At 34.7% G+C, this 9,919-nt stretch overlaps 3 protein-coding genes across 4 annotated transcripts; 2 read left to right on the top strand and 1 right to left on the bottom strand.

The window, feature by feature from the left end:
- Nucleotides 1-361: 361 nt before the first annotated feature.
- LOC149739300 (sphingosine-1-phosphate lyase 1-like) lies at nucleotides 362-2,677 on the top strand. The gene has a single exon (XM_089873966.1). It carries the CDS (start codon nucleotides 425-427, stop codon nucleotides 2,111-2,113), a length of 1,689 nt encoding a protein of 562 aa, XP_089730092.1. The 5' UTR covers nucleotides 362-424; the 3' UTR covers nucleotides 2,114-2,677.
- A 685-nt stretch (nucleotides 2,678-3,362) lies between these two features.
- Nucleotides 3,363-5,618, top strand: LOC149739299 (myosin heavy chain kinase B-like). Of its 2 annotated transcripts, none has more exons than XM_089873969.1 (2): nucleotides 3,363-4,021; nucleotides 4,217-5,618. In XM_089873969.1, exons 1-2 carry the CDS (start codon nucleotides 3,958-3,960, stop codon nucleotides 5,236-5,238), a joined length of 1,086 nt encoding a protein of 361 aa, XP_089730095.1. In that variant the 5' UTR covers nucleotides 3,363-3,957; the 3' UTR covers nucleotides 5,239-5,618. The 2 variants fall into 2 exon arrangements, with proteins under 2 accessions (XP_089730095.1, XP_089730094.1); XM_089873968.1 differs by having other exon boundaries at nucleotides 3,363-4,033.
- LOC149739298 (uncharacterized) lies at nucleotides 5,611-8,606 on the bottom strand. The gene is made up of 4 exons (XM_089873970.1): nucleotides 6,812-8,606; nucleotides 6,526-6,635; nucleotides 6,010-6,176; nucleotides 5,611-5,951 (listed from the first exon to the last, which is right to left on the bottom strand). The coding sequence occupies exons 1-4, from the start codon at nucleotides 7,538-7,540 to the stop codon at nucleotides 5,737-5,739; spliced, it is 1,221 nt and encodes a 406-aa protein (XP_089730096.1). The 5' UTR covers nucleotides 7,541-8,606; the 3' UTR covers nucleotides 5,611-5,736.
- Between the last annotated feature and the right edge of the window lie 1,313 nt (nucleotides 8,607-9,919).

Here is a 9,919-nt window from a genome sequence, read left to right as displayed (position 1 = left end):
CGTTTTCTTTGTATAGTCCCATGTATTTAATATGGGTAATTTTATATATTGTTTGCAGAGAATGTTTGGTAATATAAATATTGGCTATTTTGCGCCCTTCCACAATAGGAAGTTCGTGGTGTTTCTACGACTCTGGTACAATGTAAACAGATAAAACCGAATTTAAAAAAAAAATTATACAGCGGGTATCAGGGAGACGTAAGGAACATTTTGAGACCAAAATTTTCACTGGTCACCAGCGGCAGTATTACCCCATTACGCCCTACAGACAATTAAGCAGCACGTTAAGGGTACAGTTTAATATAGGAAATAAAGGCTTCATTTTACCGAATCACCAACATTGAATTTGGTACGACTAAGTTTAAGTAATATTATCGTTTTTTTTTTGCAGGGTTTTTTGGTTTGTTTTTATTTAGTTAGAAACATGACTGAAGTTTTAAACCAGTTTCTTAATAAGACGGTTGAGTCATATAATTTGGCGACAAAATGGGTGAATTCATCGTGTTCAAATTTGTTACCTCATGAAATTATTATCATCACTGTAATAACCATCTTTTTCACCTTGAATCTTTACAATTTTATCTTCGAAAACGACAAAAGTTTTTTTGAACGAGTGAAGGTCGGTTTCTTCTACCATGCTAAGCGTTTGCCAATCATTCGGTCGATTGTAAAACAGCAAATGGAGAGCGTTCTTCATGAAGTTTCAGCAGAAAAATTGTTTCCTTTGAAGTCTGGCATGCATTACCTCAATAAATTGCCGATTCGCGGTAAAACGCATCTACAAATTGACAGAGTGGTGGAAGAGTATTTATCTTTGGATGACGTTGATTGGAAAAACGGAAATGTGTCGGGTACTGTGTATGGGGGAGACGCTGGGTTAACTGATGTGATTACAAAGGTTTATAAGAAATTTGCGTGGAGTAATCCATTACATCCGGAAGTTTTTCCAGGTCTTCGTAAAATGGAGGCAGAGATCGTAAGGATCTCATGCGAGTTGTTTAATGGGAATCCACAAACTTCATGCGGGAGTGTTACTATTGGGGGCACTGAGAGTATTTTACTTGCGTGTAAAACCTACAGAGATTGGGCTTATGAAAAAGGAATTCAGAAACCGGAGATAGTTTGCCCAGTCAGCGTACACGCTGCTTTTGAAAAGGCTGCTCATTATTTTAGGATGAAGTTAGTTCATGTTCCTGTGGACTCTGTAACGCGCAAAGTAAATGTCAGCGCAATGAAAAATGCTATTTCTAGAAACACTTGTATGTTAGTTGGTTCGACCCCTCCTTTCCCTCATGGAGTTCTAGATCCTATCACGGAAATTGCTGCTCTAGGCATGAAATACAATATCCCTGTTCATGTAGATGCTTGTTTGGGTGGCTTTCTACTTCCATTTATGAGTGATGCAGGTTTTCCTGTCCCTCCTTTCGATTTCTCAGTACCGGGCGTGACGAGCATATCCGCTGACACCCACAAATATGGTTACAGCCCTAAAGGATCTTCAGTTGTCTTGTACAGCGACAAGAAGTGGATTCATTACCAGTATTTTGTATCCCCTGACTGGCAGGGTGGCATATATGCCACTCCTATGTTCGCAGGCAGTAGAAGTGGTGCTATCATCGCTGCATGCTGGGCAACCATGATGTACTTCGGCCGTGAAGGTTATGTCAATCGTACAAAGAAGATAATCACAACAGCTCGGTACATAGAACAAGGGTTAAGAAAGATTGAGTATATCTATGTATTAGGGAAGCCAGAAATGTCAGTTGTTGCTTTGGGGAGTCTTGATTTTGATGTCTTTCGTCTCTCCACTGAGTTAGTAAAGCGTGGTTGGAACTTAAACAACCTTCAGTTTCCTGCGAGCATCCATATATGCTGTACGATGCCGCATACCCACCCTGGTGTAGCTGATCGATTGCTTCAAGATATCCGTGAGAGTGTAGATATCATTATGAGCGACCCTAAAGCAAAAGCTACGGGTGCTGGGGCAATTTACGGGATGGCGCAATCGATACCTGATCGTTCTATCGTAACTGAAATATCCCATGGTTTTATCGACGCCCTCTATGACACGGGCAGCAAGTCTGTTGCTAACGGAAACGGGTACGCAAAGTGACATCACAATTGAAAATTCAAATTTATGCGAAAACCTCGGTGTGATCAATCCAATAAATTCTAAGTACGTAGTAGCCTATTCAAAATATTGGGCACTTAATTATGGCTATATTTTAAATAAAGTTATTGAAAAGTGTTACTAAAATTTTAAATATATATATTTATATTTGAAAATTGAAAAATATGTTGTTGTTGTTAAATTTCATTTCTGTTTAATAGCTTATGCATTTAATATATTTTTGTATGTGCTGTGATATATATATACATGTCAAGTATATCTTTGTTGTTTTGTTTATATAGGCATGCCTGTTAAAATGTAAATGACCGTAATTTGAAAAAGACATTGTGTGTGTGCTTGTACCAAAATGTGTTGAAAATTCCCCAAAAATGCTTGTTTTAAAAAATTGCAATGCTGTTTTAACTTATACACTCTGCTTATGCATTCCTATTAAAACTAAAATTTACTGCAAAACCCGAATTCTTAAAAACGCCCATCATAATTGTGTATTGTGACGTATATCCGGTACACGCTGCTTGTTTTCTGCATTAAAATATTTAATTTGTGTTTTTGTTTTCACCATATGGTAGTAGTGACCTAATTATTAATGCGTAAACATCACATCTGGTCAAAGACAAATCAATTTAAAACACTATTTATTTATGGTTTCGAATACGATAGCGAAGATCAAATTAACTAAATCAACGAAGAGAAGGGAATTAGCAAAATTGTTATTCGGCAAAAACACGCTACGTATAAAAAAGTACTGCAGTAAAAGTGTAAAAAATAAAAGCGTGGCTATTGAATTGTGTAGAATTTAAACCAAAAATATTTAATTAGAAGAAATTGAATACATGTTTGGACTTTACCCTACGTATGTTGTTTACCGCATTGTTGCTATAATGAGGTCACTAACGGCCATTCACCCGTTATAAAACTAACATTCATGCGTCATAGTGCAATGACAGTAAACGATTGATTCGTGTGTTAGTTTTCAGTTGTGATCAACCCCTTAAAAACAATTACCCAGTGTATTGCAAACGTGTGAACTCGTAAGCGCGCATGAGGTTTATGAAATATGATGCGTGCATTTAAGGTGTTTTATCGGCGGACATTAGGTTTGTGCATTGGAATTTTACTTCTATTAGTTATTTATAAACTTTGCAGCAATCGACACACAAAGTGACTTTGCTTTGATACAAAACTTTATGCAAGCAAATATTTGACTCTGTTGAATCAGAGGCCGTTCCATTATACCTCTATGGTGGCCTATGAGTGCCACCCTAATAAATAAAAAAATAAGAATATTACGATAAAAAAACGATAAGTAAAATGAAAGCGAAAAGTAAAATGAAATTAAAAAGTAAAATGAAATTGAAAAGTAAAATGAAATTGAAAAGTAAAATGAAATTGAAAAGTAAAATGAAAATGAAAAGTAAAATGAAAAGTAAAATGAAAATGAAAACGAAACGTAAAATGAAAATGAAAACGAAACGTAAAATGAAAATGAAAATGAAAACGAAACGTAAAATGAAACGAAAAGTAAATTCAAAACGAAAGGTAAAACGAAAACGAAAAGTTAAATGAAAACGAAAAGTAAAATGAAAACGAAAAGTAAAATGAAAACGAAAAGTAAAATGAAAACGAAAAGTAAAATGAAAACGAGAAGTAAAATGAAAACGAAAAGTAAAATGAAAGCGAAAAGTAAAATGAAAAACTTCACGTGGACGAGACGTGCCAGTGCCAACATAGACATCACAAAAATCTTACATGTAGTATTTCTATGGCAGGTCTTCTTTCATTTTAAATCTTTGCACGCGCTTTGAAACAAGATATTATCAACAAAAATGGCTGATATGTGGAACAAATTTAAAGAGGAGATGAAACAAAAAAGAACAAAGAAACCTGAACGTAAGGTTACCGGTAAGAATGACTCGCAAATTTTAGATAGGAAATGCATTACCATTCAAAGATGCAGCCCTGAAGTATCAGGCAAGGCTCAAAAATATTTAAAAATAGGAGCTCGCGAGTTTGTTCCATTTCTGTTTGATGAATTGAGCATTAAAAACATAAAAAAGGCATGTAATGCTCATTTTTCCTTTGAAGATGATGATATGACCTGTGACATTTTAGCTGGGGAGCAAGGTCCATCATGCTGTTTACTTGATCAATTACCAAACTTCAATGTCGTACATATTAGAGCAATTGCTAACACAACTGAACTAGCTTGTAAAGAAAATTCTAAGTTTAAACTTGTGGTATCAAGCTCTTTGCCCCAAATTAAAAGAAGAAAAACTGACCATCTTCAGCCGCAACAAATTTCTGTGGAATTTAGTGTGAAAAGGGAACACCCAATCCCCAAAAGTTTATCGGTTGTAGAAATGATGAAATTAGGAAACGTTATGGACGCTACCAGTACAAAAATTAAACTATCTCAGTTTCACATTTCTGACATGATGTGGAGTACTGAAATTGAGGAAATTATTCGGGTCGAAAAGGAAAGTTTTAGCCAAGGAGGCTTTAGAAAGGCATATAAGGTGCAATCTTCTTCCAAGCTGTTGCCTGGTACTTGGGTGTTAAAGCAATACTTGCCAGAAACATTGGACACACTTAATGAAATAAACCAAACCCCTGAAGGCCATACCCGCAAGATCGTGCAAATGCACATGCTTGCAGCAAATTTTACTTCCCAACTTGCCAAAGCAGTACAAAATCTGACTAAAGGCAAATTTGGATATATACCGACATATACTAAAATATACTTCGGAAAAATTACAGACGGCGAAGAGGACACATTTGTTACCTTGGAAGAATATATACATGGAAAATTTACAAAATATACATCGAATGATGGTACTGTATGTGGAAACAAAGAAACGACAGCATGTAAAAAAGCAGTATGTTTAGCACATTTCAGCTTTCAGCATTCTTCCCAGCAGCTGCTTTTAACCGACATTCAAGGAGATACTACTGTGTACACTGACCCAGAGATTGCTTCCATTAAACATGTAAACGAAGATGGAACTTTATTGTTTTGTGCAGGGAATCTAGCACAGCGAGCAATCTCTACCTTCGTTGCACAACACGAGTGCAATGATTATTGTGAAGCTTTGGATTTAAAGATGTAGTGAACAATAAATTAAGGATCTATTAATAATCTTGAAAAAGAATAAGCTTGCAAATCAATATTATACATAGCAGGCGAATTGTCAAAACGCTTGAGGTACCGGTAATAAAGCATTTCAGTTTTACGTATAAGCCAGCTAATTTCTTTTCACAATCAGGTGCACAAATCTAACTATTTGATAACATACCCGTACATATATTTTTATAATCTATTATAATATGGTATTTCTTTTATAGATTTCCTACACCTACATTTTGTTATATTGTGTACCCGGTACATATTTGCCTTTTACAATTTCTCTTGTTCCTTTCATTTTTCAACTAATGTTCTTTTTACCTTATGACAGTGTAGTTTTATTATAAATACACAAATGGTGGCTCACTGTTGCATTTTTAATGAATATTTTCTGCGAGAAAATTTCAGCAAAACTGGAAATAAAATCAGTGGTAATTTAATTTAGTTTTCTGGTATTTAGACTTAAACAAAAAAACAAACATATTTATGGTATAACAGGTTCTTTAGTAAGCTGAGAAACAAGCTTTCTTCTCAAAAACAAGTAAGCATCTGTACATTCATTTGCCGATAGGAGATGAGGGTTAGGAATATATTCTTGTAAAGTCTTTCGCTGGGATGACAATAGGAAGTCGGTTCTCACATCCAGAACTCCAGAAACCTCACAAACTTCCTTTAGCTGTGAATCAGTTATATGCTGGCCTGGAGAATCACTATTATTAGTACTGAACACCAGAGCAAGAATAACAATATAATTTACCACATTTTTCAAGACCATAGTTTTCCGGAAAATTGTAAATATGATTGGGAATGCCGTTGGGAAGATATGTACCCCTTTGATATCTTATTCTATGTGTATTCCAGTTATCCACGAATACTTTCATTTCCTTTTCCAGCACTGGTATATACACAAATGCAAGTATATCTCTGTTAACAAACATAAATAATAATGTTTTTGTAAGCTCTACTTTGGGTAAATGCAAATAAATGTTATTACTTACATCGTCCAGCTGCATATAGTCTGTTGTGCCAGAATTCAACCGAAAGGTTGTAGGGTCAGAAACCCACTGGTGGCTTAGTCATTTGTATCCTTGGGCAAAGCAATTAGCAAATATAGCCTGAACCCAGTGGATTAATGGGTTAAACTAACACAGTCAGGAACATCTGAATTATACACTGCAATACCTCCTGTAACTCGACAGTGGGCATGCTTGCATTTTCCAATGAATATCCTACATTGGCTATTGCAATGCAAAATTTAATTGCGTCATGTTACCTGTCTAAAGCTATGTCAGGATTGTAATGACCCAGATCTTTCAAAGACATTAATTGGCGTTTAAAATACTTTTCCAGGCGTTCATGTAACTCTTTCCACCATCTTTCAATCTACAAACAAAGCCATTGTATTAATTACAGAGTGTCAACCACTACTGTTAAAAAAACATATTTAGACTGCACCCCATGTTTTATGCTCACATTGAAACTGATTTCACCAAATCATATTAAGTACCGGACACTGGTATGTTTAAGCATTAATAAAAAATGTTAAGTTAGCAACATACCTGATTTGAAGTTGATTTTCCATAAATAACAGTATCACTCGCATCAGTAACATCAATATGAGATTTTCGAAGAAATGCATGCATTGTGGCCATGATACCAGTTTCTGTACCTTTGTCAAGCCTCATATATGATGCAATACATTTTGTCTCATAAATATAATCAAAGTACCAACGAGCAATTAATTTGGGGTCACAATTGTCGGTCCAAATTTTAAGCCACAGCAGATTTCGGCTAGCAGTGTCTATGCAACCATACACAGCTAGTGGAAAAGTACTTTTTTGAAATCCCATTAGTTTACAGTGGCCGTCAAGTGAATGTACCCAGTCAGGTCCTTTGCTACTAAAATGACCCTTTTTTAACCTTTTCTTCCCTGGTGTTCTTGCTTCCAGCCCATCGGGATCTAACTCCACCATGATTGCATATACTAGGTCCCTAGGTACATTCATATGGTGCTGTTTCCTTACTTTCTGATGCATGGCGCGATATCCTAAACACTTTCCAGGTCCATCAAGTTCTTTGGTTACTGCTGACTTTACATCATTTATTGCAATTGCTGGATCAATATAAGTGATGTTAAAAAATTTCAATCTTCGACAAAGAGTTCTTAGACTCCATGGGTACTGAGGAAAGTCACGCTTTACAAAATCAAGTATTTCTAATCTTTTAATGGATTGTCTCACATAGTTTTGCAATGCACCAGTCAACACAACGTCATTTTGCCAATCCATCACTGATGTCAGCAATGGCACTTAACAAGTTTACTAGGCCTGTGCTGTGGTAACATATTATTAAATGGTTAAAATTTTTGCATAGGGGTTAGTGCATAGTAAAAATCTGAGCATTCCGTAGTTTTAAACCTAATGCTGTCAGGGTGGGTTACGGATTAGTATAAATTTTCCTAGTTCCATATTTCTGTCTTTAAGTGGGCCTATACTGCCCATGTTACATTATTATGTCTAACATCTAAGTATAAACCATATCAAAACATAGAAAATACAATAACCTCAAGTTGACATTATTTCTTTATATCTAAATCTGCTATGTCTAGTAGTCTTGTACCATACCAGTACCTACAATGTACATTGCATAGATAAAGCGTAATAGTTTAGTATACTAGTCGGCCATCTGCGAAGCAATGATATCCACTTTAGTACCTGATCCGAACTATTGTTTACATGAGGCTTTTGAGGCTGGTATATCTACTTGTTCACCCAAGACCAAAAATTCACCTAATAAAAATTAACAAAGCGTTGACCTATATTACTACTTGTTTAGGATAGCCTACTATGGTTCTACTCCTAATATTAGGCCTACGCATAACGAATGTTTGGTTAGATTTAAAAGTTATGACAAATTGCAACAACATTGTTGGGTTGATTTGGCTAATAACAAGGAATAAATAAACAACTACCGGTACGTTAAAGCAACAAGTACGAAGGTTTAAAATGAAAGAAGACATTCCATAGAAATCAGAGTAAATAAAAAGTAATTTTGATAGAATTTTTAAGATTTCTATGTTGGCACTGGCACGTCTCGGCCACGTGAAGTTTTTCATTTTACTTTTCGTTTTCATTTTACTTTTCGTTTTCATTTTACTTTTCGTTTTCATTTTACTTTTCGTTTTCATTTTACTTTTCGTTTTCATTTTACTTTTCGTTTTCATTTTACTTTTCGTTTTCATTTTACTTTTCGTTTTCATTTTACTTTTTGTTTTCATTTTACTTTTCGTTTTCATTTTACTTTTCGTTTTCATTTTACTTTTCGTTTTCATTTTACTTTTCGTTTTCATTTTACTTTTCGTTTTCATTTTACTTTTCGTTTTCATTTTACTTTTCGTTTTCATTTTACTTTTTGTTTTCATTTTACTTTTCGTTTTCATTTTACTTTTCGTTTTCATTTTACTTTTCGTTTTCATTTTACTTTTCGCTTTCATTTTACTTTTTGTTTTCATTTTACTTTTTGCTTTCATTTTACGTTTCATTTATTTACTTTTCGTTTTCATTTTACTTTTTGTTTTCATTTTACTTTTCGTTTTCAATTTACTTTTCGTTTTCATTTTACTTTTCAATTTCATTTTACTTTTCAATTTCATTTTACTTTTTAATTTCATTTTACTTTTTAATTTCATTTTACTTTTCGCTTTCATTTTACTTATCGTTTTTTTTTATCGTAATATTCTTATTTTATTTATTTATTAGGGTGGCACTCATAGGCCACCATATTACCTCTGAACTAGAGAGTAATATATAGTAGGGTGGGGAAAATTGGACACTTTAACACACAATATTCAAATATCCTGACCGTGTTTTACGGTCTATGGGAGTCGTGGGGATACGATTTTATCATTCTTTGAATGTTTTTTGTTTACTACCAAATGGGGCGATAAAACAGAATAAAAAGGTGGTTCATCTTCCTCACCCTACTGCTTATTATCCTCTGGCGGTAATTTCTTCAACTCAGTGATTACTTTATGGGTTGTCTAATTTGTCTGTCTTACCCAACCACCCGCAAAGTTACACGCACGTAGCAACTCGTAAGCGTGGGGGGGGGCATGAAACAGAACATCTGTTTATAACAACTGTCCGCTCCGCCAGAATGAATAAATTACATTTATTAATTCATGCAGCAATGCCTGCTTAGTAGTTAACATGTATGTTATGTAGCTTTGTGGGAGATGTTTTTTCTACCAAAAATTCGGACAACGCATTGCAATAATACGAAAACATTGAAACTGGTAAACAGTAAATAAGCCATACAAGTGTTTCTATGACTATGGTTTAGAAAATCGATCTCATGTTAATAATATAGTAGGGTGGGGGAAGTTGGGACACCTTTTCATTCTATTTTATCGTCACATTTGGTAGTTTCAAAGAACATTTTAAGAATTACAAGACTGTATCCTCACGACTCCCATAGACCGTTGTTAATTGTTTAAAACACGATCAGGATATTTGGATATTTTGTGCTAAAGGTGTCCCATCTTCTCCCATCTTACTGTAAATAATATTTACAGTTATACAAAGGCGATTTGTGTTCTAGAAATAAACGCAATATGGGAAAATACAGGAAATATGGGAAGTTCGTAGCAGTGTTGCATAACCAGCCAA

The sequence above is a fragment of the Ciona robusta genome, chromosome 3 (assembly GCF_009617815.1).
Source record: "Ciona robusta chromosome 3, ASM961781v2".
In the NCBI taxonomy this organism is placed as follows: domain Eukaryota; kingdom Metazoa; phylum Chordata; class Ascidiacea; order Phlebobranchia; family Cionidae; genus Ciona; species Ciona robusta.
The sequence above is the reverse complement of the archived record's forward strand: the minus strand, read 5'-3'. Positions and strand labels throughout refer to the sequence as shown.